At 52.6% G+C, this 27,348-nt stretch overlaps 2 protein-coding genes across 4 annotated transcripts in view; both read right to left on the reverse strand.

The window, feature by feature from the left end:
• Window positions 1-14,536, reverse strand: part of Slc12a5 (solute carrier family 12 member 5) — a 36,626-nt gene extending 22,090 nt beyond the window's left edge. The window contains exons 1-4 of one of the 3 annotated variants that reach the window (XM_087911026.1): window positions 14,401-14,536; window positions 1,644-1,738; window positions 1,189-1,320; window positions 779-925 (exon numbers count right to left, since the gene is read on the reverse strand). In XM_087911026.1, coding sequence (XP_087767152.1) covers window positions 779-925; window positions 1,189-1,320; window positions 1,644-1,738; window positions 14,401-14,521 — 495 coding nt within the window. In that variant the 5' untranslated portion in view covers window positions 14,522-14,536. Of the gene's footprint in view, window positions 1-778; window positions 926-1,188; window positions 1,321-1,551; window positions 1,739-6,921; window positions 7,186-14,400 lie in introns of those variants that run through there. The other 2 variants (XM_087911027.1, XM_087911028.1) reach the window with 2 other exon arrangements.
• A 4,960-nt stretch (window positions 14,537-19,496) lies between these two features.
• Mmp9 (matrix metallopeptidase 9) lies at window positions 19,497-27,079 on the reverse strand. The gene is made up of 13 exons (XM_048441051.3): window positions 26,874-27,079; window positions 26,183-26,415; window positions 25,835-25,983; window positions 25,437-25,565; window positions 25,159-25,332; window positions 24,711-24,884; window positions 24,159-24,335; window positions 23,879-24,034; window positions 22,363-22,648; window positions 22,105-22,244; window positions 21,676-21,826; window positions 21,469-21,572; window positions 19,497-19,796 (listed from the first exon to the last, which is right to left on the reverse strand). Exons 1-13 carry the CDS (start codon window positions 27,003-27,005, stop codon window positions 19,678-19,680), a joined length of 2,124 nt encoding a protein of 707 aa, XP_048297008.1. The 5' UTR covers window positions 27,006-27,079; the 3' UTR covers window positions 19,497-19,677.
• Between the last annotated feature and the right edge of the window lie 269 nt (window positions 27,080-27,348).

Raw genomic sequence — 27,348 nt, forward strand, 5'->3', positions numbered from 1 at the left:
GGGGCAGCAGTGGCCTGGCTGGCGGCCAAGCCAATATACCCCACAGCCACCAGCCAAACCCACAGGCTCTCCTCTCCTGAGCTTCTCTCTGGGTCTGTTCCAACCTCTGCACATGCCAAGCCCTTCTCAAAAAATAACCTCTTATTCATCACGAAAATGGGAGGAGCTACCATACATACAAGAGAATTCTGGTCACTCTAGTTTGGCCCCTAGGTAACTTAGGACAATTCATAAGACAATTCACTTCTCAAACCTCAGTATTCGAATCTATAAAATGGGAGGCATAGCTTCAGCACTGACATATTCAGAGTGGTCCCAAGGGTATGTGTGAAGACACAAGAATATGAACTTGGTGTTCAATAGATATTAGATTTTTTTTTTCAAGGTGGACGGGAAGAATCTAATTTCAAAGTTATCTGTGAGACATAATCTCATTTTTGTGTGTGTGAGTAGGGACCTTCCAAAATGTTAACTCTCATGCAATTATGTTGAACTGTGTTTTCTTCTCTGCATTTAGCATTTTCATCAAAGAATCTGCAGTGGTTGTGCAAGTACGTAAACACAGGCACACAGGTGAAGCCTGCTGACAGTCATCAGAGCGAAGCCTATGAGACTCAGGAAGGACCAGTCAGACCTAATTCACTCTCAGAGATAACAAGTAGTGACTCCTATTTAAAAAAAAAAAATCTCAGGTCTCATGCTTCCTCCCTCTACACACCCCCAAGGCCTCGACCAAACCCCAGCTGTCTTCACTGAGCAGAGGAGAGGGGTCACTCACACAGGAGCAGCACATGAAGACCATACAGAAGGACTCCATGATGCCAGCGATGCCCACCACCCAAGTGAGCCGCAGGAAGAGGATGACGCCAAAGATGTTCTGCAGGCACGGGAGGTACACGCCCATGAAGGTGCCCATGCGTGGGGCCTGCCAGAGAGGCCAGCATCAGTCTCTACACCCCCTACTCAGTACCAACAGCCTAGCCCACACCTCCTCCATGTTCCTTCCCTGCCTCTCCTCGCTTGCCTTTCCCCTCCGTTCATCCCTCTTCCCTCTTACATCCTTTTCTCCTTTCTACCTGCCTCCAGGTTCCTCTCATTGCCTCCCTCATGTGTCCTTCAAAACACCTCCTTCCTCCTCTCCTCCACCTCCATCCTTCCTCTCCCATCCCTTCTCCCCCGAGGCCCCACCTGAACCGGCTTCTTTTTTCCACCCTCATTGTTCTCCGCTTCTTCATGCTCTCTGCTTCCCTGGGGCAGGTTGGTGTAGTTGGCCAGCCCACTGAGCAGGGAGGACACCATAGGGCTGGTGTCCATCTCCTCCTATGGAGGAAAGGGGTCAGCGTTAGGGAGCAGGAAGGTCGGGGCAGCAATTGGAGTGAGATGGGGACAAAGGTCAGGCCACTGAGTTTGGGATGCAATGGAAACGGAGGAGGGGGAAGCGGGGAGGGGGCAGGAGAAGGAAGTGGTGAGGTAGGAGAGGAGGATAGGGAACCACGAGGTAAAGGCAGGAAAGACCAAGGAGGGCTAGGGAGGCCGGGGAAGATGGTGGACCTGAGGGAGGAATGGAGAGGCGTCTACTCTTCCCGAGGGAGGGAGGGAGCTCTGATGAGCCAGCGTGACTAACTGTCGCCCAAGCAGCCCACCTCAAACAGGGCCATGTTCTTGCCATCGTACTCTTTCCCCTTCTCTGTGTCAGTGCTGTTGATGAAGGGACTGCTTTCCTTGGGGTTGCCATCACCTGAGAAGAAGAGGAGTCGGGGTGACACCCATCACTTGCTCCCTATCCATCCTGCATAGAGCTATGGGGCCACTTTGACACCTGGAGCCTTGGGTCACAGGCTGGAGAAACTGGGCTTACACTGCCTTCTTGCGTGATTTTAGTTGGCAGCGTGGATAAAGAACCCAATTTACTGCTGGCTGTTCTGAGTGCCTGATGAACATGCGTGTCCTTCTTTGCTCTTGAGGAAGGGTCCTGGTTCATCTACCATGAGTCGTCAGAGCTTTCTTCTTGGATATAAATGAGCCCATCTTAGTATGTGGGTGCATACATGATTTTTTTCTAGAGAGGGCTGCAGAGAACCCTGCCACCTGAACTCCCAAGGATACCCTTTTGGCATCTTATATCTCTCCCCCGCCCCCCGCTTCACTGTCATTCTCCCATGTGCCAACAGAATGGCCAGAGGAGGAATCAAGCAGCCTAAGCACTGTTCCTGTCCTTAGAGACCCAAGCCAAAGCCAGGGGAGAAGCAGCAGACAGGACTCCTAGAGTCTGTGAAGGAAACAAAACATCAGGGACGCAGGAGGGCACCCAGCCCAGCCTGAGGTCACAGAAGGCTTCCCAGAGGAAGTGACGCGTCAGCTGAGACCTGAAGGATGAGTAAGGGCTAGACTGGGGGGTGGCAGGAGGGTGTTCCAGGCACGGAGAACCCAGAACAGTGTGTTTGATGTCCCAGATGTGGAAGCCAACAGAGCAGGTTACTGCTGAACAAAGCATGATCTAGCGAGAGTCTTAGGAAGGGGCACATTGGGGCTAAGGAATGAAGTGTGGCTTGGGAGAGGATGACTCAAGGTAGTGTGAGCCTTAAGGAAGTGCCAGGCCATCTTGAAGAACTTGGATCCCACCCAGAGGACAATGGCCCAAGAGTGTCATGACCTGACTGGGGTATTGCAGCAAGCTTTCTGGCTTCAGGTGAGAAAGACAACAACTAGAACATCTCCACAGTCCAGGCGCAGGCTGACAACACCTCAGTCACAGTAATGTGGGGCAATGGGAAGACTCAAGCGTCAGTCATTATGGAAGCATTGCTGTGCCAGATGTCTGGGGAGGGGGAGGGAAGAATCTAGGATAATGCCTGGGGTTCCTAGCATGGGCCAATGGGTGGGATGGTGATGTAGCTTAATAAACTGAAGTGTGCAAGAGAGGAATTTGGGGTAAGGAAGAAGCTAAATTTAGCTGAGGGTGATCCATTGGAAGGTTCAGAAGCTTCCTGGGCACAAGGAGGGAGCAAAGTCCATGAAAGAAGTTGCGCACCAGAAGACCCAAGGGTAAACACACAAATGTATATAGGAAATGTGCCAAGCCAAGGAGAAACTTTGTTGGTGCAGAGAAGGGTCCCTCTAAGATAAGAGGTTTCCAGGGACATAATTGGGTATTTCCAGCCATCAGCCTCCTTCAGTGCCAGGGCTGAAGCCCCAGCAGTAGATAAACATCTTCCTGGACTCTAGGGGAGAATCGCCATTGTCCAAGTTCCAAGTAAAGCTGAGGCCCTGAGGACCCTGAGTCCCCTAGCCCTCATCTCTTGGTGTCCTCATCTGTCTAGCATCCTCCTCCCTGCCTCCTGGAACACTTCTTCAGTCACTGGGCCAGGGACCCCTTTCAAGAGCATGATGTATCCCAACCTGTCTGAAATTTGGGGGCAGGGGACAGCACCTGCTCCAAAAAACACCCACCTCCACCTTGCCACACTGAGGCAGAAATGCCTGATTACCTAACCAGGCCGCCAGCCATTCTCTCCTCTCACCGAGGTGAGATCCTGGGAATAACAGGCCCGGTCTCCCTGTGATAGCCAGCATGTAATAGATGTTCAGGAAACAGTATTTAGAGGAAAATTCAGCAAAACTTCCGTCTCAGACCCCAGAATCTGAAAAGATCTGTCTGGGACCAGAAACCAGGAGAAATGAGAGTGAGGTGGGTCCCACCTTCTTCTAAAACGTTGGCCAGATGCCTTCTGCTCTTGCCACAGGATAGTTGGGACTAGAGAAGCTAATGGGGTGTAAGAGAAAAATCCCTAGCGGTTCAGGAAAGGACTGAGCTGGGAAAGCTAAGCTTCAGTACCAGTCTCCCTGGCTCTGTCTCCTGTTGCAAAGGGTTACTAAGTTGGCCTAACTAACTCATAGAATGACTAGGGAGTCAACTGAAATAACACATATCACGGTGGCGACCCAAGAGTACCTACTGCTACTATTGCATCTACCGTTCTCAGCACGCCTGGTACCCATCTAGCTTGGGCTTCTTATCCCACATCCTTCCCTTAGCTGCAAGATTTAAGGGCTTCTCTGAACAGCTGGGTGCCTTTCTTAGAAGCACTCTCCATTAGGTCCCAGACCACCATCAGAAGAGCCCCTCCTCTCTGTTTTTCGCGTTCCCTCTCAAGCCTTCTTTCTTTGCCCCAGCGGATGACGCTTAACCAACTGGAAGGGGGACACCCTGGCCAAAGACCCCGTAACTAGGAGGCCAGGCGCCAGTCTCCATGGCGACAGCGCGGACCGACAGCGCAGCGCGCTCAGCCGGCCACGCGCCCGCAGCCGCTTATGTAACGTAGCGCGCAGCGCAGAGCCAGACTACAGGCCCGATCCCGGCCAGGAAAGGAGCGCAGGGGAGGGGAGCAGTATGGTAGGCTCGTCTTGGGTCCCGCCTTTCCATCCGCTGCCTGGGTCAGACGCCAGGCTCCGGGCCTCATCAACCAAAGGCTGATTTTGTTCCCTGCCTGGAACGCTGGGCTCACTGGTTAAGGGGGATGGGGAGTGAGCGTCTGCGTTCTCAAAGGAGCAGGACAGCAAAGGGGAGACTCGTCCTGATTCCCCAGAGCCAGGAGTCTGGGTGCTGGCAGAGCTCTAGAGGCGCGCAAGAGGCAGCCCAGACCCAGGCTGAGCCCTCCCCGCCCCTGCCCCCGCCCCCGCCCCCGTCCCCGCCCCCTGGGAGCTCTCAGCCTGAATCGGCTTTCAATTAAGCTGCGGAGGCCAGAGCTCGCCGGAGGAAACAGGCACAGGCTAAGGAGCCTCCCCTGAGGCCAGAGGCTGGGCCTGAAGGGAATCCCCAGGGCAGCTTGGGGAGGGAAAGGGGCGTCTGACCCCAAAGGGAAGGAGATCTGGATTCCAGGGACTATATCCTTGGGATCTTCTTTGGCTCAGAGGAGCCCTCATACTCTCCCTGAGGTCAACACCAGATCCTTCCATCTAGTTCGAGGAATCTAGACTCAGAGTCAGGGGCTCTTGGTCCCTCTTTGCTCAGACCCGGGAAGTCTTTAGTTCCTTCTATCACCTTCACCAAGAGTCCAGGGGAAACCTTCCCACTCTAGGATACAGAATGCTTGACCCAGGTTCTGGCCATTCTAATTCCAAGCGCTGGACTCTGTATATAGAAAGAAAGTCTCCAGGTGGGCCTGCTACACTCGGTGTCTAGAAATGTACAGGGAGTCCTGAGAACTGCAAAGAACTATTAGAATCCTGCTTCCAGCACACATGTGCCTTCTTTTGGTGACCCCATAGAAACACAGAGGTCCAGTGAAGGTCGGTGTAGGAAGCAGGTGCTGAAGAATACACAGAACCCATTCTGGGGAGCAGGGATGTCTCATGGTGGAAACACCTGAGAAGGACCCCGGGAGGAAGTGACATCCCTTTCCTTCGTTCCGGAGCACTGCTTCAAGATGCCTGGCGCTGCCGCAGAGTAGACTTTTACAACCCCCTTCCCCTGCAGCCAAGGGAGAAGTGTCTGAAGAGGTGACCCCAGGGTCACTGGAGAGATGGATGAGCTAGCCAGCAGCAGTTCTGTCCCTTGCATAGGACTCAGCCCCGTGGGAGAATAGGAATGGGGTGTCTCGGACAAAGGACCAGAGATGCTGATGCCCCCAGCCTTCCCACGCCTCCACTTGGCTCTGACTGTGATCCAAAACCAAGGACCTCAGAGTCAAACCTGCTAGTGTCTGTGAGATCATGCTTTCAGCTCTTGGGGCCTTGGGCCATCTCCTGGGGAGGTCTGTGGGAGTCTCTGCCCAGAGGGTCAAGCAATGTCTAAGGGAGCGTTTGAAGGCTCTGAGCGCAGACAGCAGGCACAGGAGATGCGCTAGTGCGCAGGGGACGCAACGCCGCTAAAGGGTGGGGGCTGGGGGCGACTGACAGCCGTGATGGATGCCTGAGACCGCTGGGGGGCGGCGAGGGGCCTGGAAGCCCGAGGGGGTGCCTGGCCCCAAGACCTCAGAGCAGAAAAAAACGGCAGTGAAGGATGACGGAGAACCGGAACTGCACAAGGATTTGCTCCAGAGCCCCTCTCAGCTCCTGGCAAGTCTCTGCACCCACCGCAGCGAGTCCGCAGTGTCGCCACGGTGCTGGGGACTCAGCCACTGAGACCCCGTTTCTGAGGCCTCACCAGGATGCTAAAAGAGCTAACTGTAGAGACTTTCCCCTGCCCCGCCCTGAAAACCATCCTGCTGCCCCGGGGTACCAAGAGAAGGGGGAAAGAGGGAAGAAGGGATCTTGCTTCCTGTCCTGAATAGGAACCCACGGAGAACCGAGAGGGAGCGGAAATTCGGCAAAGTAGACCTGAAAATCCACAGAGGAGGTAGCTTCAGCCTGAGATCAGGACTTCAGAAAGCCTTGGGGGAGGGTGTCCTGGTTGCACTAAGTACCCCTTAAGGGGACGCCGCAGCCCAGACGGGATCTATCATATGCCTCCAGACCTCAGAGCCATCACTTCCCCCACCTTCCAACTGGAAGCTCAGAGCGAGGGACTGCAGCAGACTGCGCCCCCAGAAGCCGCTGGTCCCTGCTCTGCGCCAGGACGTCCGGGTCCCCTCTCGGGGAAAGGAGCCTCCCTCCTGCCCGTCGAATGGCACATCAGTCCTGTTCCAGCTATTTCATTCCTTTCCAACAGCCTCTCAGATTTAGCTAATCCAAGTCTGGCCCCAGGCCGCGGATTTTCCCAACCCGGGGTCCCCAATCTGCCTCGGAGCGCGGCGCATTCCAGAACCTCGGACAGCGCCTATCGCATTCCAATAGAGCAAGCCTCTCGGCGGCCTCCACATCCGCAGCCCGGGTCAGTCCCCGGCTTTTCTCTACAGGAGGCGGCCCCCGCTCCGCCTCTCATCCCGAAGCTGCCCTCCTCCTCGCCGCCCCCTCCCCCGCCGCCCCCGGACCATTGCTTACCCGGGTTGGCTCCCCCATCGCCGTCCTCGCAGTCCGTCAGGTTGTTGAGCATGGTGGCTGCGCGGTGCCGGCTCCGGGATGGCTGCCTCGCTTTGCCCGCGCCCCTCTGCCCGCCTTTGCCGCTCGCTTGCTCGAGCTCTCTCGCTCGCTCTCCGCTCCACGGAGGAAGAAGCTGCAGTGCCCGCCCGCCCGGCGCACACACACTCACACACGGACACACGCTCACACCCGCGCGCGCCCCCTCTCAGCAGCGGCGCTGCTCACCTCATCCCGTATGCAGGAGGCGTGAGCCACTGGCGGGTTTTTTTTTGGGGGGGGGGAGGGAGCCGGAGGGAGGGAGGAGAGGGGATGAGGGGCGGACCGAGAACTCCAGTGGCCCCCTCGCCGGAAAACTGGGGGCTTGTGCGGGTGGGATGGAGAGGGTGCTGCGGGAGACGCGGCCCTTGCTTCCTAGAGCAGAAGCAACACCCCCACACTCTCCGGCGCAGGCGGGGCCCGGCACGTGGGCAGGTGCCATCCCGCGCCCTAAAAATAACGGCAGGGAACTAGGTCGCGGCCGCGGGGAGGCGGCCCCTCAGCGGCTGCCTGACTGGGGGTCCGAGGTGACCCCTGGAGGGAAGATGTGGGGAACTGAGGCGGCAGGGGCGGGCACTGTGAAATTATAAGGGCCCCGGGGAACCTGCCTACAAAACTGGTGAGGCAAGGCCTTGAAGGAAAACCGACCCATTCCCAGACCTCTGTCCTAGAGGTTGTAGTTGAAGGAAGATGGAAACTAGCCCCCCCACCATCAGTGAGGCCCTGTGTTGCCCCAGGGGCCTCAGGTCAATGGATCTGTCTGGGCCATCCTGTTTTTAAACCGGTGGCTGCCACTAGAGGAGTAGTAGAGAACTCTCTCATGGTGCTCAGGCTGGTTGGAGTCTCAGCATCCTACCCCAAGACAAGTCTCTGGAGCCCACACCACAGACGGGGGCTTTCTGATGTAGGAGGATTTATGGATGAAGTGCAGTGAGCTGCAGGCAGTAGTGAGGCTCAACAATACCACCTTTTCACCCGAGATGGTGCAGCCCCTAGGGAGGGTATGCTGGCCCCAGGCTGGCCAGGAACAGGGTGGGGGAAGGGGGAATGAGGCCGCCTGCCGGTTGGGGACCAGATTTTCTCCTGGAGCGGGAGTGTCTAATCCCCTAATCCAGGATTGCTTTCTGAGGCTTTCTAACCCTGACATGCTCTTCTGCGCTCCTCCTCCTCTCCATCCCCTCCCCCAGGAGCTTGATTCCCCTGGGAGCCCTCAGCAACCCTAGAGTCCAGACACCGCTGCAGACTGTGACATCTGAGGTTTGACCCTTTGCATCTGGGAGATCTAAACATACCATCAGGTGTAAGGGCAATAGCTTTACAGTCACTCTGGTTCCTGACTCGAGTCCTCAAAATCCCAGGCAGAAGAACCGTTCGTCTTATCTATTGCACAGTTTTCATTTCATAAATGAAAATAACTAAGCACCCAAGACAGAAAATGACTGCCCATGAATGCCAATGAATGGCAGAATTCAGTCTAGTACCCATTTCTATCTACTCCAGCTTTGGTCGCTCTTCAGCAGAACCTCTTTTTAAATTCATCTTGCCTCCAATGAAAGAGACAAGAGTACAATCATATCTACGCTGCTCAGCTGCCTCTGATTCTCTGCTTCAAAAAAGAAAAGAAAAGAAAAGAAAAATTAACAGGGGTTTAGTCTGGGATGAGTTTTACCCCCTTTACCCTGAGGTTTCAAAGATCCTGGGCCCTCTTGACTGGAGCAGAAAGTCTCCCGTATCTGCAGCGATACCTTACAATGCAGGCATTTTTGGGACCTTGGACAGGGCACTGTGGAATTTGTCAATAGTTTCAGACTAGGCCAGCGGTGGAGTCTTACATATTTTGTAGACACCCAGCTAATCCGTTAGAGAGGAGAATTAACTATTCAGACAAGATGTGAGCATGTGGGATCTGGTGTGATGGCTCAGTGATAGATTAAAGGTACTTACAGCCAAGACCAATAACCTGAGTTCAATGCTTGGGACCCAACTCTTGGAAGTTGTCCTCTGTCTACACATACTGCACACATACACAGTAACAATACAATATTTTAAAGAAGGTGTGAGTATTTGGTACCCTTGACTGTCCCAGGGTCAGGTAGTCACGTGCATGCGTGTGTGTGTGTGTGTGTGCGCGCACACACACACACACACACACACACACACATACCAGCATACTGTAGAGGTATGCAAAAAGGTAAAACAAAGTGTGTTTGTCTGAAATGTTTTCCAGCAATCTACAGTCTGCGATGTCTCCCTAGGGGCATATTTCTTCATCTATGGTCTATGGCCTAGCATCTCTGATCATCCAGGGAGTAAACCTGTCTATAGGGACATGTGGATCCCCACAGAAAACAGGTGAAGGCCAGAGTGACTGCCCCCTGTGAATCCTCATTAGCGTTGACCTGGAGAGCCGCCTGGAATGTGGAAGGTACTGCTTCTATTCTGTCCTCTGCTGCAGAATTCTACTTATTCCTGGACAAAACCAAGCTCCTCTCTCTGGACTTCAGCATCAGCTTCCATGAAGTGAAAGTCTTGGATAAAGGCCTTAAACTCTTCCTGAGGAGGCCTTGGGATATAGCTCTGTTTGAGAGAGCTTGATTAGCATGTACAAGGCCCTCCGAGTTCAATCCTAGACACCACAAAGTATTTAGGGGTAGGGGAAGCTACCTGGTTGGTTGTAGTGGTGCACACCTATCAGGAAACAGAGGAGGGGGTTCTCATGACAAGTCTGGAGCTAGCCTGGTCTACAGATGAATGCCAAATCAGACAGGGAACTGCAAAGTGAGGGAGGGAAAAAACCATTCCTTCTGGGGATTCTAGACCAAGCAAAGGTAGAGTCTTAAAGCGAGTCCCCAAGCCGTTCAACTGACACTGCTCAGGGAGGCTGAGCCCTTTTCTTTGCCTTCCTGGTGAGGCCTTCAGAAAATTCACCACAAGCACCTCCTACATGACTGGCCTGGCCTTGGCCAATAAGAGGTGGCCTTCAGTTCTGAGACCCAGGAGTCAGAGAGACCACTCATTATACCCCCCCCATGCAGAGGACCAGAGCCCTGGGAAGATGGGACAGTAGAGGAAAACCCCTGGAGAGAGCAGTTAAAGAGACAGTGAGCAGGCTCCTATTTTTGAACTCAGAGTCTCTAAAATTCATAACCCCCCCACCTTGTGCTTCTCAGAGAGAAGCTCAGAGAAGCTGCCTCCCACCACGTGAAGACTGAGGTGCAAGGAAGGACTTTATAAATTATTTTTCCACTTACCACTTATGATGGAATTGGAGTCTAGAAATGGAAATGGAATGGGAGGCATTTTTCCTCGTGGGCTGAATTTACAAGTGGAGACTAGAATCCAGCATCTCCAACTCTAGGCAGGCCTTCTCCAGTAAGCCAGGATAGGGGCTGTCCAGAGGAAGCTGGAAGACCCATCTGTACCTTTTTATCCACTGGCACAGTATTCCCCACCCATCCTTATTACCACAGTATCACCTCCTCCTGTCATGGAGCTAAGACCCCAAGACCTCTCCTTCACCCCTCCTCCTGTCACCCACACGCCTTATCCTCTAGACCCAAATCCTGGCAAAGTTGATGAGTCCAGAGCATAGCACACCCCACACATACAGGGCTTGCAGCAGAGCACGTCAACCACCACCGTCTCCGTGGCAACTGGGGGCTTAATTAACAGGCTGCAGCCCCGTCGCCATGGCAACAGCACCCCAACAGCCCCCTATTCCCATGCAGACTCAACCTATCTTCCCTATTTCCCAATCTAGACCTCTTCTTGTGTAACTCAACCCTACCCTCACCCTGCCTGGAAAGGGGGAGTCTGTAGATAGTTCTGGTTCATTGAGAAGAGAGTAGAGGATAGAGGGGGATGAGAATGAGAGAGGGAAGGAGGGGGAGGGAAGGAGAGAGGGGAAGAGAAAGAGAGAGAGAGAGAGAGAGAGAGAGAGAGAGAGAGAGAGAGCTGTCACCATGGCAACTGCAGCCCTGTTCGTAACCAGTTTGTTGTCATGGAGATTCCTAGGGCTCACCTTGGGCTGAGGTGGGCAGTAAGGTTCTGAGTCTTGATTGAAGGTGGAGAAACCAATTGGACAGCACATACACATGGTCACACACACAGACACACACACACAGAGATACACAGACACACACACACACCAATAACAGCATCATTCTTCCCAATTTACAGAGAGAGAGAAAATGCAACATGAGGTCTGAAACGAGGGGAGGCCCCACCCTTATAGAGCATCAAAATTTCTTGCCTCATTTTTTGTCATTTGAAATGTTTTGTTCTGTTTTTGAAGGGTCTTTCTTTATAGTTCAGGCTAGGCTGCCTCAGCCTCCTGGAATTACTGGTGTGAGGTGTGACTATTGCTACAAGCTCATCTTCAGTTATTTTATGGCAGGAAGAACATTTCCTACTTTATACTACAGACAGGTAAACTGAGACCCACGGAAGGAAAGCAGCATATTCAAGGTGATATCACAGAGCTTGGGCAAGAGAATATGTGGTCCATCCTATGGTCTTGCTTCATCCCCTAGCAAAAGTTAATTCATTGTCCTTCCATGAAGGCAAGCTTCAATTTCTGTAAGCCTGGCTAACCCTAGGGTCCCTTTCCACTGTCCAGCCTCCCCCTGAAAATCCGAGGGATGGGGTGTGGGTGAAAGGATGTGGGCTTGGTTCAGAACTGTAAGGATTTGTCTACTTCTATCCTGGGAGACTACCATCCGCCTTCCTTCCTACGGACCAAGACAGGCAACCGAAGCATGCGTGCTGCAGTTCAGGGCTAACGGTGTATTCAAGGCTCAGTCTCTCTTAACCTTTTCATCCCTGTAGATCATAAAGCAGGCAACCCCGCAATGGCAAATCCTACAGCCTGGACCCACAGTAAAACACGACACTCACACATATGTGGTTTGCCAGTGTCCCCACAGCCCCTCCCACCCTTACATATGCTGTCACCGCTCCCTTTGACCCTGGGAACAAGAGGTGGGGAGAGCATCTCTCTGAGCAGCTCACTGACTGACTCTTGTCTGCACACTGACACAGGGCAGCTGTGGGGAAGACACCAGATGCTAAGCTCCCCCTGGGAGCACGTGTCTAATTCCCCGCTCAGTGACCTTCAAGGAGGAGGTGCTTGAGGTCATCTGAGGGCTTGAGAGGTAAAGAGTCACCCAAATCATGACAAAGGGGAACTTTGAATGAACTCATAGATACACGAGCCCACCCCACAGACAAAAACAGAAATCTATACGCCGTGTCCATCATACACACTGGCAGTACCGTGACACACATAAGCACTGGCTCACTGAGTTTTTGACAGGTCATGGAAGTCAGTGTGGGATATACACATCAAGACATGCACACACAGCCTCAGCCACAAGCACACAACGTCCCATATTCACATTCATTTCCCACATACACTTGGACAGTCAGGTTCTGGGTCTATGATTTACGTCAGCGGTGCAGGTGTTAGTATGAGTGGAAAGACTAAGCAATCACCTTGGGACCTGAGTCCCCAACACATTATTCCCAAGCCAAGGTTTGAAGAACAGGAGGAGAAAAGGCAAAGAGGGAGGAGACCAGGGCCACATACTCTCATCTGATAAGCCCCATCACTGACTGTCAGGCTCTGGGTATAGAACTCAGAACACGAAGATAAAAGGCATGATCTCTGTCTTTGGTACACTTCAACCAGCATCTGTTGATGTGCTCCAGTGGGCAGACCGAGGAGGAATGACTACCTCTTCCTGGGAGCGAGGGAAAGGGGAAAGGGCTTCATAAGAGATAAAATAAGCTATAGCTTTCAGAATGAGTGGGAGTTTTCCTAGCTTGTGGAAGTGGGGGCGGTGGTGGAGGTGAACAGGGAGAGATGGACCAGATGCAAATGAGGAAAGGAGCTGAATGACACACTAAAGGGTCCGGCCTTTATCCTACAGTGGTGGGCATCTTTACATTGCCTGTGGGATGCTTAGAACGAGCTGGCGGCAGGGAATCCCGAGAGGAGGATGTGGTCCTGGCTATGTGAGCAACGTTGCAGTCTTGGATCAGGGGATCACGACAAGCAGAGGAGAGATGTAACAGAATTCAGGATCAGTTTTGGAGGTCAGTGGCCAAATCACGAGGGACAGTTGGGTTTGATGAGAAGAGAAAACAGTGGTAAGACTCAGCGTTGCTGAATTTTTTGATTCTGAGTGGCTGAATAAGCCATTTTTTAACAAGAGGAGTTACAGTAAAGAGAGAGAGTGAGAAGAAACCCTAGTTTCCACATCCACGAGGCGGTCGGGTCACCGGAATGGAACCTGCAAAAGTCCAGACCTGGAGTTGTTCATACCTTGAGGAGCCTCCTGAAGGATCTCCCCTAAGAATCATGCATGTGTTAGCACCAGGAAAGGCCAGCTCACCCGCGGCTCATGAGCGACCCCTAGCGCCCAGGGAAGGCTCTCTCTCTCTCTCTCTCTCTCTCTCTCTCTCTCTCTCTCTCTCTCTCTCCTCTTGGCCTTGGGGTTACTCCAAGTCCACTCGCCCCTCTCCTTCCAAACATGAAGGGCGCAGAGTTAGGGAGAGCGAGAACCCTGCAAGTGATCCTTGCAGACGAGATTCTGTCTGCAACCAGGATGTCACGTCGCTTCGGAAGGCCAGAAGGATCCTTCTGCCCTCTCCACTGTAGCTGCGCGTGACTTCCATTACAAGATCACTGCCCTGGGCCCCCCAATTCCGGCTGAGCTAGCTCCTCCAAACCCTTCAGGAGCTCTCCTTCAGAGGGAGATGAGTCCCGGGGAATTGAGACTGGGTCCTTTGGCATCCTTCCTGGACCTAGCTACTCAGGATGCGACTTCCCTGTCTGCGATCTCCTTTAGGGGATACCCAGGCGTTCCCGACTCTCTACAGAGAGGCAGTAGAGTGGAGAATCCGTTGGGCATCAAGGGCCCGCTGACGTGGCTCCTGCCTCAGCGACCCCACCCACCCAACCTGGCCCCACTCTCATCCTCCGGGCCCACCAAATCGACTTAGGCCCGCTTTCCCGCAGTTCTGGAGCCCACCTCCTCCCCCAACATCATAGTCCCCGCTCTCTCTCCCCCTTCTATTCTCCCTTCTCAAGGTCCCCCACCTCCTTAGTGCTGGGGCCTACTCCCATTCAGACCCAGACCAACCCCTCCGTCTCCAGCTCTCCCCTTCTTCTCTGGCCCCTACCCCAGCTCTTTTCCTGGACCTACTTGCTCCCCTGTGGCCCCGCCCCCCAGGATCCGGCCCCGCCCCCCTCGCCTTTCCCGCTGGGGCATCCCAAATCCTTGGTCCGCACTCCTCTCCGCTCCCTGCAGCACCCCTCGCCCAGCCTAGGCCCCGCCCCGCCCTGCAGTGGCCCCGCCCTCTCGTCCCGCCCCCGACAGTCCCGCCCCCTGCGGCCTCTACCTTTGACGTCTTCCCTTGGGAGCCGGCGGGGGTCGGCGACCGAATGCCTGCGAGATTCAGGGTCGGCAGCGGCAGCTGGCGCCGCGGGGGGCAGCGAGGTGACCGTGAACCTACGGCTCATGGCGCGAGGGGCGGCGGGATCGCACAAGTGGCCGCAGCCAGGCTGCTGAAGCGCCAAGAGCTTCCCCGCCCGCCGCGCGTCGCGCCGGGTCCTAGTGCCCGCTGTGCCCAGCCTCCCCAATCTGGCCACTCTAGGCCCTGGGCTCTCAGTTTCACCAGAAGTACCAGAGGAGCCCACCCAAATGTGAGTCATTTCGCAAGGAGGGTTCCTCCACCTCTGCTGGAGTCTCCTGAACACCTGGGGTTTGTTCAGTCAGCACAAGTTGGTGGTGAACCTGTTTTAAGCGGTGGAGACCTCTGCACATACAGTCTACTTTACCTTCCTGAGGCGTATGTTCTAAGGAGGACATAAGCAATTAGGTAGATATCATCATCTGAGCCTGTGCCATATCTTAAGAAGGAAAAGTAGGGCCATTGTTGAGGAGACCTAAAAGGATGATCTGAGAAGGGCTCCCAGAAAACATGAGACCTGAACTGAGACCTCACTGATGGGGAGAATCAGCAATGCAGAGATCTCGGGGAAGACTTCTCCAGCAGAAGCAGCAGTGCGTACATAGATCTAGAGATGTAGTTCAGTGGGAGGATGCTTGCCTGGCATGCACAGGGCCCTGGGGTGAGAAGGCGCTTGGACTGTTCAAGAGACAGCAAGATGGACACTGTCTGCATCAGAGTGAGTGACAGGAGATGAGAAAGAGAGCAAGCAGCCTCCAAAGTCCGTGCTAGCTTGTTTCATAGGCACACGGCACAAGCTGGAGCCATTTTAGAAGGAAACTCAACCGAGAAAATGTTTCCACCAGGTTGGTTTGTAGACAGGCCTGTGGTACCGTTCCTCGACTAATGATTGATGTGGAAGGGCCCCGCCTACTGTGAGTGGTGCCATCTCTGGTACTGCTGGTGGTTCTGGATGCTGTATGAAAGCAGGCTGAGCAAGTCATGAGGAGGAAGCCTGTGAGCCATGTTCCTCGTGGCTTCTGCTTCAGTTCCTGCCTCCAGGTTCCCGCTCTGATTTCTATAGTGATGGGTTGTAATGGACATGTAAGCTGGAATTTTAAAAAAAAAAAAACAAAAAAGCCCACTTTCCTCCAAAAATTGTTTTTGGTCTGAGTGTTCTATCAGCAATAGGAACTTAAGACAACATTTTTGAGGAGGCGCCTGAATTCTTTTCTAATCCAAAATGGAAGCCGCTGGAAGTTTTGGTACAGCAGGATAGTATGATCTAATTTATATTTAATTATATATTTAATATAAAATATATATATATAAAATATATATAATTTATATTTAATTATAAGATCAGTGGCTCTGAGAGCTGGACTAAAAGCATGGGAAGATTACTTAGCTAAGTGTACATGGGGGTGGGTATAGTACATGTGACCACAGGCAGAAGCCTGAGGATCCCAGGGGCTCAGTGACAGCCAGCCCAGCCAGGCCCTGGGTCTCAGAGAGAGAGAGAGAGAGAGAGAGAGAGAGAGAGAGAGACCCTGCCTCAAAAAATAAGATGGGGCTGGGTGTAGAAAGTTGGCTCATCAGGTAAAGGTGCTTTCCAGCAAGTCTGACATGAGTTTGATCCCTGACCCATGCAGATGAAAGAACCCGGCACTGCAAGGGCTTCTCTGAACTCCACACTCAAACTCGCAGGTGCTGTAGACACACACATAACAATTAAGTACATAACCAGGTGTGGTGGTGCATGCCTTTAATCCCAGCACTCCAGAGCCAGAAGCAGGAGGGTCTCTGGGAGTCTAAGCCCAGCCTGGTCTACAGAGTAAGATTCAGGACAGCCAAAGATACACAGAGAAACTCTGTCTCAAAAAAACCAACCAAACAAACAAAAACCCAAATAAATAAATGGGTCTTTAAATCAAGATGGAGAATGTCTGGAGATGACTACCCAAGTTGACCTCTGGCCTCTGCACCCACACATGTGTATATGCATGTCTACACACAACACACACTCAGGCAGGAGTCAGGAGCAGCTACTGGGAATGCAGCAGATAAATTGGGGAAGTGCAGCCAGCAGGAACATGGCATAGGGTGTAACAATGGAATCAGAGAGCAACTGCACTGTGGAGGAGCAGAGACGGTTAGAACCACTCTGGGGTGCTGCTTGGTCACATGCTTATCCCAAGGCTGGGCATATATATGCCCTTTGGTCCAGAAGTCTTACTCCAGTTTGTGGGTGGAAAAAATGGCTACCCATGTGCTCCCAAAGGCTTGTTTCCCTTTTATTTTTATTTATTTATTTTGTGTGTGTGTGTGTGTCTGTGTGTGTGTGTGTGTGTGTGTGTGTGTGTGTGTGTGTGTGTGTGTGTGTGTGTACAGTGCCCATGGAGCTCAGAAGAGTGAGGTTAAATGGGGCTAAAGGCAATCGTGAGACACCAGATGTTGGTATTGGGAACTGAATTGTCTGTCTTGCAGATAACCAAGTATTTTAACCACTGAATTGTCTTTCCAACCACTCCCTGACCAAGGCTTTTCCAAAACTGGTCATAGCAGCATTATTCATAATAATCCCAGACCTGAATCTACCCAAATGTCTACCAGTAGCAAAATAGATCATTGTCAGGCGTTCAATGGGCATAGGACTAAGAATAAACCATCTGCTATTTACAAATGCTGCACAAATCCCACAGAGACTGAACAAAAGGATTCAAGAGACAGACCTGTTTAAATACCCGGGGAGAAAAGTAAGATGGCTTAGTGGGTAAAAGTGCTTGCTGAATAACCACAGTGGAATGCAAGCTGTCGCTGTGTATGGATGTTCCTGGCCACAAAATCAGGTGGCAACACCTGAAGGAGGAGACGTTGGGTCTGTTTAGGTGGGAAACCTATTAGGTCACAAAGAGCAGGCAGTCAAACCTGAGTCTAGGGCTCAGGGCAGAGATTCAGTTGGGGGCATCAGTTTGGACAGATATGCTGTTCAAAGTTGGACAGCTGGTGAGATCACAGGGAGTAAATGTCTACACTGGAGAATCTGAGAATTGAGCCGTAGGGCATGCTACCATGAGACGCTCCAGTGAGGAGAGAAAAGCTGCGAGGGAAAGGGTTCCTGACACCGAGTGTGAGAAAAAGGCTTCTGGAGAGAGTAAGATGGACTGTCATAGCACACATGTGGATGGGGACGAACTGACATACCACACGTGTGGATGGGGATGGACTGTCATATCACACGTGTGGATGGGGATGGACTGTCATATCACACGTGTGGATGGGGACGGACTGTCATACCACACGTGTGGATGGAGGATGGGCTGTCATACCACACGTGTGGATGGAGGACGGACTGTCATACCACACGTGTGGATGGAGGATGGACTGTCATACCACACGTGTGGATGGGGACGGGCTGACATACCACACGGGTGGATGGAGAATAGGCAGTGTGCTGACAGTGGGAGGTCACAGGTGACTCAGTGGCACTGTGAGGCAGGAACCTGTGGTAATGGTGTAGAGAGCAAGGGAACAAGGAAGTGGAAACCAGAGTAGGACCCACTCATGGGTAAGTTTTCCTGTGAGTGGGCCTGGGGGTGAGGAGAAGCAGGGTAGTACCCTAGGGGAGACCGGCAGGAGGTTTTGAACAAGGCATGCTAAGGAATTCTGTGTGCAGATTGGAGTAGCCTCTCTTCTGCTGGATTTGGTTCTCCGTTTCCACGCACACAGAGGACTGCAGATTGCTACCCTTACTGTGAGTTTATCCCCAAATAAATAAGCCTTTGTTATATTCCATTCTGGGCTATTGTGAAACCCTTGGATACGCCTACAATTTGGAGCCCAATGTGGGTCTCAAACCCACGACCCTGAGATTAAGAGTCTTGCTGTGGGACAATGGTTTTACCCTGTAAAGATTTGTTTCTTATACTTGTTTAATGAAATGCTGATTGGCCAGTAGCCAGGCAGGAAGTATAGGCGAGCGACCTGGCAGGAAGTAGAGGCGGAGCACTGAGAACAGGAGAACTCTAGAAAGAGGGAAGAGTCAGTCTGCAGTCGTCAACCAGACACAGAGGAAGCCAGATGTGACTGCCTCGTTGAAAAAGGTACCAAGCCATGTGGCTAACACAGACAAGAATTATGGGCTAATGTAAGTTATAAGAGTTAATAAGAGAAAAAAATAAAAAAAAGAGTTAATAAGAGGCCTGAGCTGTTTATAAATAATATAAACCTCTGTGTATTTCTTTGGGACTGAACGACTGTGGGACCTGGTGGGACAGAAACCTCAGTCAACAGAATCTAATGCTCTACTGACTGAGCAGAAAAGAGAGGCCATGCAGGTGTCTCATCTGCACTCACAGAACCTGAAACCACACCCCAAGTGGGCCTTTATCTAAAAGGCTATTGGCTGAGGAGTTCCCACAATACCTCCTACACACCTCTCGAGCACAAGTACTTTCCAAGCTCAATGCTCTGCCAGCCACAGGCTTTCCCTTGTGAGTGAGCTGGATTCTCAAGAGTGGGGTCTGGGGTCTGGTGAAGCAGGTGTCCAGGACATTGAGAGTCACTGAGAGATCCTTGAAGGAAGGGCCAATAGCCAATGAATTCCTTTGTGCCCTGCGCCCAGTACCGAGCCTGGGTCCCTAGGGATGCTCCCCATAAATGTTTGATGAACGAATAGCTTGGTGGTGTCCTCAGATGTAAAAGAGAAATAGTTACATAACACCTTACAGGAGGGGTAACTGAATACCTTAATATTTATGCAGAGCTTGGAGCACTGCCTGACACACAGTAAGCATTCTATCAGTTAAATACATGCTCGTGAACGTGACCACATACATAATAAATAAAAGTGGCTAGAGTCAGTGAGGCGGTTCAGCAGATGAAGTGCTTGCCACAAAAGCCCGAGAGGCTGAGTTCAATACCCAGATCCCACAAAAAGAAAAAAAAAAATGAAGGACATAACTGACTCTTCTGACCTCTACGTGCCTATGTGGACATGCACACGACCAAGGAGAAGCCGGTTGATTAAAGTAGCTGGTAAAGGCTTTGGGAATCAACGTTTATTAGAAATAGGCCAACACAAAAGGAAGGTGTGAAGAGAGGGCCCAGCCCACCTCCACTCCTTCCCGTTCTGTAAATGAAATCACCAGTTTGTATCCGGCAAACTGGCTCCTGTCCCTCTGGGGTGGTCCCTCGCGCACTGCACTGCTGAAGCAAAGGGGAGCCCTAGTTGGCAGCGCACTGCAGGATGTTGTAGGTCACATAGCCCACTTGGTCCACTTGGTTCATCGCACCTTCGAAACTCACACGCCAGTAGAATCGGTCATAGCAGAAATAGGCTTTGTCTGTGGGAGACAAGGAGACACAAGAAAGCTGAGTCCTATACTCCCTCACAGGCACAGGAACAAGACTTTTACAGCCGCCCTGTCGCCCTGTCGCAGTCTGAATGAAAATGGCCCCCTTAGGCTCATAGGGAGTGTCACTATTAGGAGGGGTGGCCTTGCTGGAGGAAGTGTGTCACTGGGGGTGGGCTCTGAGGTTTCAGATGCTCAAGCCAGGTCCAGTGTGTCTGTCTTCCTGCTGCCTGTGGATCCAGATGTAGAACTCTCAGCCACCTCTCTAGCACTGTGTCTGTCTGTGTGTCACCATTCTCCCCACCATGATGTTAATGAACTAAACAGTAATCATCTGAACTGTATGCCATCCCCAGTTAAATGTTTCCCTTTATAAGAGTTGCCATGGTTATGATGTCTCTTCACAGCAATAGAAACCCTAACTAAGACACACCTGTCCCAGCCTTTCTATATCTTCCTGTGGTTTTTACATAACACTTTCATCTCTTCTACCTGCCTAGGAGATGCTGGAGGGCATAGACATTGATACCCAAAGTACTGACAAGCCCAGTGCCTGGTAGGTGTTCCACACAGAGGTTGTGAATAAATCAGCAGATTAATGAATGGGTAGTACTGAATGCTCAGATCAATTCTTCCAACAACCATTCATTGGACAAACCCATTCATTCGTCCACTCTCCATTCATCCAACAAATATTTACTAAGTACCAGCTATGTGCCAAGCACTGTGAGAGGCCTGAGGAATATAGACGTGATCTCAAGATACAGGCAGAAATAAAAAGAAGCGAGGACATAATGAAGGTCGGGAGAGACTCTCTGAAACGATGACCTTGGCACTGAAGGACGAGAGAGAGAGAGAGAGAGAGAGAGAGAGAGAGAGAGAGAGAGAGGGGGGCAGCACAGTGACGGTGTAGGTGGGAAGCCTTCCAAATAGGGGAGCGGCTGGCCCCAAGGCCTTCAGCTAGGAATGGCCTTGAGAAACACAGCACAGGTGGAACACGGGGAACATCAAGAGTATAGGGAAGAGGAGAACTTGGAAGTACAGACAGGACAGTGATCAGGCCATGTTAGTTTCTTCCACCTTAGCATCTGCTGGAGCTCACCCTCAGGACCATTGCCCCCCACTCCTAATCCCACCCCACTCTTACAGAATGTATTAAAGGTTATTGGATAGCCAGTATGATTGGAGGGAGGGGTATAAGGGAGATGGCTGAAAATGATAGATTTGGGAAATCTGAGCTTTAGAATCAGCCTAAAACTGCCAACTGATGGAGTATGGATGTTAAAAAGAGTAGATAAAAGCTCTGTTGTACGGATGGGGAAACTGAGGCCCCACGAGAGGCAGTGACTTGCCCAAAGACAGCTAGAACTTGCTTGCCTCTCGGAGTATCCCCAGTGGCAGGCCTGCACATTATAGCCCTTGAATACTGGTTATTATTTCTTTATACCGTCCCAAAAACTGTGTTCTGTGCTTAAGTTCCCAGAAGAGAAAGATAAGCAAGCAGTCTGGGACTTAGATCTGGCTGTGTGAACTGGGGGCGCTTTCCCTCAGTCTCCAAGGGCTTTCTCCTGCTGGGAAACTGGTCAGTAGCTAATGGGAGGGAGATCAGTGTGGGAGGCATCTCATGAAGGGACCCTCCCCAGTCAGCATCAGCAAACCTCACCTTGGTACTGGAAAATGTCGTGTGAGTTCAAGGGCACCCCAGGGAACAAGTTATCCAAGCGAGTGACGCTCTGGGTATCCACCCTCTGTGTCTTCAAGTCGAACCTGTATGTAGGAAAGCAAGCAAGTTCTGAGCTCCTTCCGCCCCCACGGGCTACGGGTGAGTGGCGCCATGGCTCCCCCTACCGGCGGCCGCGGTTGCTCTCACCTCCACACACGCTCCCCGCTGAACAGCAAAGCCTTCCCGCCACTGTGCGGAAGGAGCCCCGTGACCTGCTTTACCCCTGAGCCTAGACCCAACTTTTCCAGACGCCTGGGGCCCAACACCGACTCGCCTGTGTACACCCACACTTGGCGCCCTGCAGAAGAGAAGGGTCACATTGGTCTGGGGACACAAAGGTGGGGCACAGTCTCTTTGAATACCAGGAGGGAGAAGCCAGAGAGCCTAGTCTCAGATGCCACTCAAGGGTCAGAACAATCGAAATTCAAAAGCCTCCTTCCCATAAATGTCAAATTGCATCTTCCAGGAGGGGACGCGCCCACACTTTTGCGTCACAGTTTCATGGGTTACCCTGGACTCTGTGTCCTAAGTTGATGGGTACGAAGGAATAGGTGAACTAGAGAGGCACAAACTAACCAGAAAAGAAGAAAATCTTCTTGGACAACGGGTCCTCAAAGGCAGAGTCCAGTTTTGCAGGCAGAGCTGGCCACGTGCGGGCAATAAGAAAGGGGCCCTGCAGGCGACTTCCTCTGCGATTCAGGAACCTCCAGTAGCGACTGAAAGAAAGGAGATAGCAGGACCCTGAACCTTGACCTAGGAAGGGAAGTGGGTGGGAGATGCAGGCAGGTTGCTCTCTAAGCCCCCTCTCTCATCCGCACACTCTCTCCTGCTCACCCGTCCTTGAAGAAATACAGAGAGCCCTGGATCTCAGCAATCGCATCGAAAATATTCACAGAGCAAGGACTGTTTGCTGGACTCAAAGATATTGTAGTGGCCTCAGAAGGGCCAGCAGTAGGTGGACCTGTAGGGCCAGCTGCAGGGGGGCCTGTAGGGCCAACTGTGGGACTCTTGGTCGGGTAGGTGGTGGGAGGTAGGGTGGGGCACATAGTGGGAGGAGCTGTTGGCTGTGGTTCCATAGTAGTGGTGGTTGGAGGCCTTGGGTCAGGCTTAGGGCCAGGACCTAAAACAAGACACTAGGTAAGACATATTAGTTAGCATTTCTCTGGGCCCCAGCCTACTCCTGAAGCCAGCAGTGATGTCTTCCGTTTCCCTTGAAGCTGGAGGCTACAAGCAGGCCTCTTCCCACACACCAAGCCTAACTGTCCATACTGAACTCTGTGAAGATACGGATTGGGTTGTCAGAGCAGAACAACAGGCAGTGTCTCCCTCCCTCCCCCAAATCAGGAGAGGCGAGAGTCTTTTGAGTGGCCACCATGTCAAACAGTACTCTAAGCATTATAAATTCGCAAAATTAGTTCCTCAATATCCTTCCCTCCCTTTTCTTTTTTTTAAGATTGAGTCTCACTATGTAGACCTGGCTGGTTTCCAGCTCACAGAAATCAGCCTGCCTCAGCCTCCTAAATGCTGGGATTAAAGGCATGTGTAAGCATACCTGGCCTGCTATCACGGCTAGGTGGTTAAGACCCTGGTTGCTCTTCCGGAGGACCTACACGGTAGCTAACAATCTGTAATTTCCCTTCCAAGGGATCCAGCACCCTCTCTGACCTCAGCTGGCATTATGCATACATGGTACACAGCCATAAACACAGGCAAAACACCCATACAAATACAAGTAAGTTAATCTTTGGAAGCTCCTTTGAGTCAGGGCTTTAAGTAGCCCAGGTTGGCCTGGAGCTTACTATGTACCTCAGGCTAGCCTCAAACTCCTGGTAACTCTCCTTTCAACTTTCTGAGTGTTGGGATTACAGGCTTGCAACATCATACCAAGCAAGCATCCCCATTTTTTAGGGTAAATGATGACCAAAAACAAAACAAGCAAGCAAATGGCACCTAGTAAAGCCAGGCATCATTCTGCTTCAGATAACTCTATCAAAGCCTTATGTGAGGCATACTATTATCACACACCCACCTTAGAGAGGAGGACATGAAGGGTCATCTGACATACCCAAGTTCACCTATGAAGTGGCTGGGATGTCACCTCCTGCTGAGGATCAAACCCAGGGCCTCATGTCTGCTCTGCAGCACCCAGTGCCTATTCTAACCACTAGGCTGCAAACCCAGCCCTGGACTGGCTTCTGAACCCAGGTCCAGGGTGCCATCTCCAAGCATTCACTGGGCTCTCAGGCCCTGTCCCTAGATGGATATTGAGGTTCCATTTCTTCCCTCCCCTCTTCTCTGGTCCTATAGCTGAGCCTCATCTGCTTCTCCATCTCTGTCCCCTTAACCTCACCATACAGATGCTGGATGCCTCTCACGTCGTCCTCATGCAGAGGGGAGCCCTCGAGGAAGCGATACATGGGGTACATGAGCGCTTCTGGCACTGTAGAATGATCTAAACCCAGTGCATGGCCGAACTCATGCGCTGCCACCAGAAACAGACTGTACCCTGGAAAGGAGAAGACGCCTAAGATGTAAACAGCAGGTCAAGGCCCCAGTCCTGGCTGCTCCACCACCACGTCTACCAGGAGATGCCTCGGAACCCACTCTAGGAGGCTCAGAGCGCCGCCTACCTTGGTCTGGGCAGAAACCCCACTTCTTGTCAGTGTCGAAGCTGGAGGTGGTAGCGCACCAGAGGCGCCCATCTCTGCGGCCCTCGCTAGTACAAGTGGAGTACTCCTTGCCCAGGAAGACGAAGGGGAAGACGCACAGCTCGCCTGCTGAGTTGCCCCCAACCACAGTCGCGTCGGCTGGAGAGACCAAGGACCATAAGTGAGTCAGGTGGGTGGATCTAATGTGATACTTGGGGGGGCGGGGGCGGAGAAGTGGGGGCAAACTAAGGGCTGCACTAGAGAATCTCGATAGCCTATTTTTTGAAGCCTAGTGGGCGCTGTGGAGCACTGATGAAGCCAGGAAACCCTAATGGGCAGCGCCTAGAATAGGAGAGCAAGGCAGAGGCCTAAGGCCAAACAAAAAAGGCTGCCCAACTGGAAGTCACAGAGAGATGTGGAGGGAGACGGTGGGTGGTAAATAGAGAGAGAAAATGAATGCTGGAAAAGCCACCTTTTGGAGAACAATGCTGGAGGACAGAGCCAGGCTCAACCTTCCAGGCAAGGCAGAGGTACCTCGGGTAGGGCAGAAGCCGTACAGCTTATCCTGGTCATAGTTGGCTGTAGTGGCGCACCAGCGGTAACCATCCGAGCGACCTTCAGTGGTGCAGGCAGAGTAGGAGCGGCCCTCAAAGATGAATGGAAACACACAGGGTTTGCCGTCCGCATTGCCGTGCTCCGTGTAGAGTTCTGAGGAGACCAGCATTATTACTTCCATGTGTGGCCCCGATCGTCAGGGTCCCAGCCTCATAACACAGAGGAGATTGGACCCAGAGAGAAAGGGGGAGGGGAGGGGAGGGGAGGGGAGGGGAGGGGAGGGGAGGGGAGGGGAGGGGAGGGGAGAGGAGAGAGACCTGGCCACACCACTAGTGGCAAAGAGGGATTGGAAACTAAGATTCTGGACCCTTAAGGGTGGCTGGCATCCCATCCCGCCACATAATCCCCCACCCCAGCGTATACTCACTCTCACTGGGGCAGAAACCGAATTTGCGGTCGCTGTCATAGTTGGCTGTAGTACTACACCAAGGCGCACCATCGGTGCGGCCATCTGTGGTGCAAGCCAAATAGGAGCGTCCCTCGAAGGTGAAGGGAAAGTGACATGGGGCACCATTTGCGTTTCCAAAGTAGGTGGGAACCACTGTAGTAAGGAGACTAGAGTCAGGGCGACCGGCCACGGGCCACTGTAAGAGAAGGGAGCTGGGGCAGGGGCAGGGGAGAGTATAGGAAGGCTCAAGATCTCACCGACGCCTTTGCCCAGCGACCACAACTCTTCATCGTCGAAGTGGGCATCTCCCTGAATACCGGGGCCAGGGGGAAAGGCGTGTGCCAGAAGACCGTCCTTGCCGTCGAAGGGATACCCGTCTCCGTGCTCTGCAGAGGCAGGTGGAAAGGAGTCAACCAGCGATAATTGCGTAGGCTTTGCTCTCTTTGGTGACAGAAGCCTGAAGGCTGTGTCCCCCTGAACAACTCCCCAGGCTTGCAAGGAGGTGACAGTGGCAATGATGCCCCGCAGGAGGGGGCTTCCTTTGTGCAACTAGGGATTGTGGGTTGTGGGGCAGGCAAAAAAAAAAAATAAAATAAAATGCTGTCTGCTGCCCCTTCTATTCTGTCCTCCTATGGCCCAGACCAGGAGTTCTTACCTGCGACACCAAACTGAATAACAATGTCTGCTTCGAGGCCATACACGCGGGTGAACGTGAGCGGTGTCACCGCGCTCCACACGGCGAAGGCTCGCGCAAAGGCGTCATCGATCACATCTCGCGGCAAGTCTTCCGAGTAGTTTTGAATCCTGCAGGTGAAAAGCCGGAGTTGCTGGGGGCGGAGGGAGCGTGCCGGGTTCACAAAGGAGAGGGGGCGGGGTAGCAGCTACACACTCAGGGCTCCCAGCTTTCAGAACGTGTATTGCTAAAATACCTCGTCAGTCAGGCACAGGTGCAGCCTGGCCTCCAGTCCCGCCCCAGCCACCTGCTTCGAGCCCAGCATCTCACCAGTATGTGATGTTATGGTGGTGCCACTTGAGATTACCCTCGAAGGTTTGGAATTTGCCCAAGTCTGGAACACCACAGCGTGGTGCACGAATGGCCTCTAGGGTCCTGCTGTCCAGTTCACCAGTCTGGGGCAGGGACAGCTGCTTCTGAAGCAGCAGCAAAGCAGGCCGCAGGCTCTGCTTCTCGCCCTGCATCTCGGCTGCACGACTGTAACCATAGCGGTACAGGTATTCCTATGGACGGAGGGACAGAAACATCGCAGAGTTCTGGCACCCTTTCCTTGCCCTCTGGGTCACACGCTTAGGGACTCTAAAACCAGTTCACCAGGGCTTTCCACACAGCTAGAACTTCCCCATCCTAGGAATAACACAGCCCCTTCCCACCTAAGATGTTCTGAACCATGCCTACCTACCTCACAGCCCCCCTATGACTCCTTTCCAACCTGTGCCTAATCCACAACCCGCCGAGGTCATCCCAGCCCATTGTCCTAGTAAACCCGAATCTGTCCATTGTTTTCATCACTGCCCAGAGCCTCCACACTACACCTAGTGCCAAACCCTGGCACCTCTGTTTCTTCAGATATGCCCAGTGCCAGGCAAATTCAGAAAGCATATCTGAAGCCCCATGCTTTCTCAGGGACACTGGGCATCTTCCTGGCCCTTGCCGACTTTCTACCGAGGCATTTATCTACCTGTGCCAGCTGAGTGTCGGTGAGGTTGTTGGTTCTCAGGTCTCTAGGGAAGACCACAAAAGTCGGCTGACGCTGGAGAGGAGCTGCAGAGCTGCAGCCTAGAGCCAGGAGTGCAAAGACCAGAGGGCTCATGGTGAGGATGGCAGTGTCTGGCTGAAGCTGCCCTCTCGGAGATTTTTAAAGAGGCTGTAAAACTGAATCAGTAGCCCCGCCCCTCCCCTCCAGGCAGGTGCTGACTCAGGGTGTGTGTGTGTGTGTGTTTATGTGTCTTGGACAGCCCAACGAAAGGACTTACACCACCCCCTCCTTTCTGCCCTGCCCACAGTCTAGCATTGCTGAGTAAGGCAGGACCCCAGACCCACAGGAAACCACAGCACTGGGGGTGGTTGAGTTTTGCAAACTACAGAATTTGTGGGAAAGGGGTGGGGAGATTTACCCTAGCCCTAGGACTGAAGGTCCTAAGTGTTTAGTTCGG

This window comes from Myodes glareolus, chromosome 10 (assembly GCF_982192425.1).
Source record: "Myodes glareolus chromosome 10, mMyoGla1.1, whole genome shotgun sequence".
NCBI lineage: Eukaryota > Metazoa > Chordata > Mammalia > Rodentia > Cricetidae > Myodes > Myodes glareolus.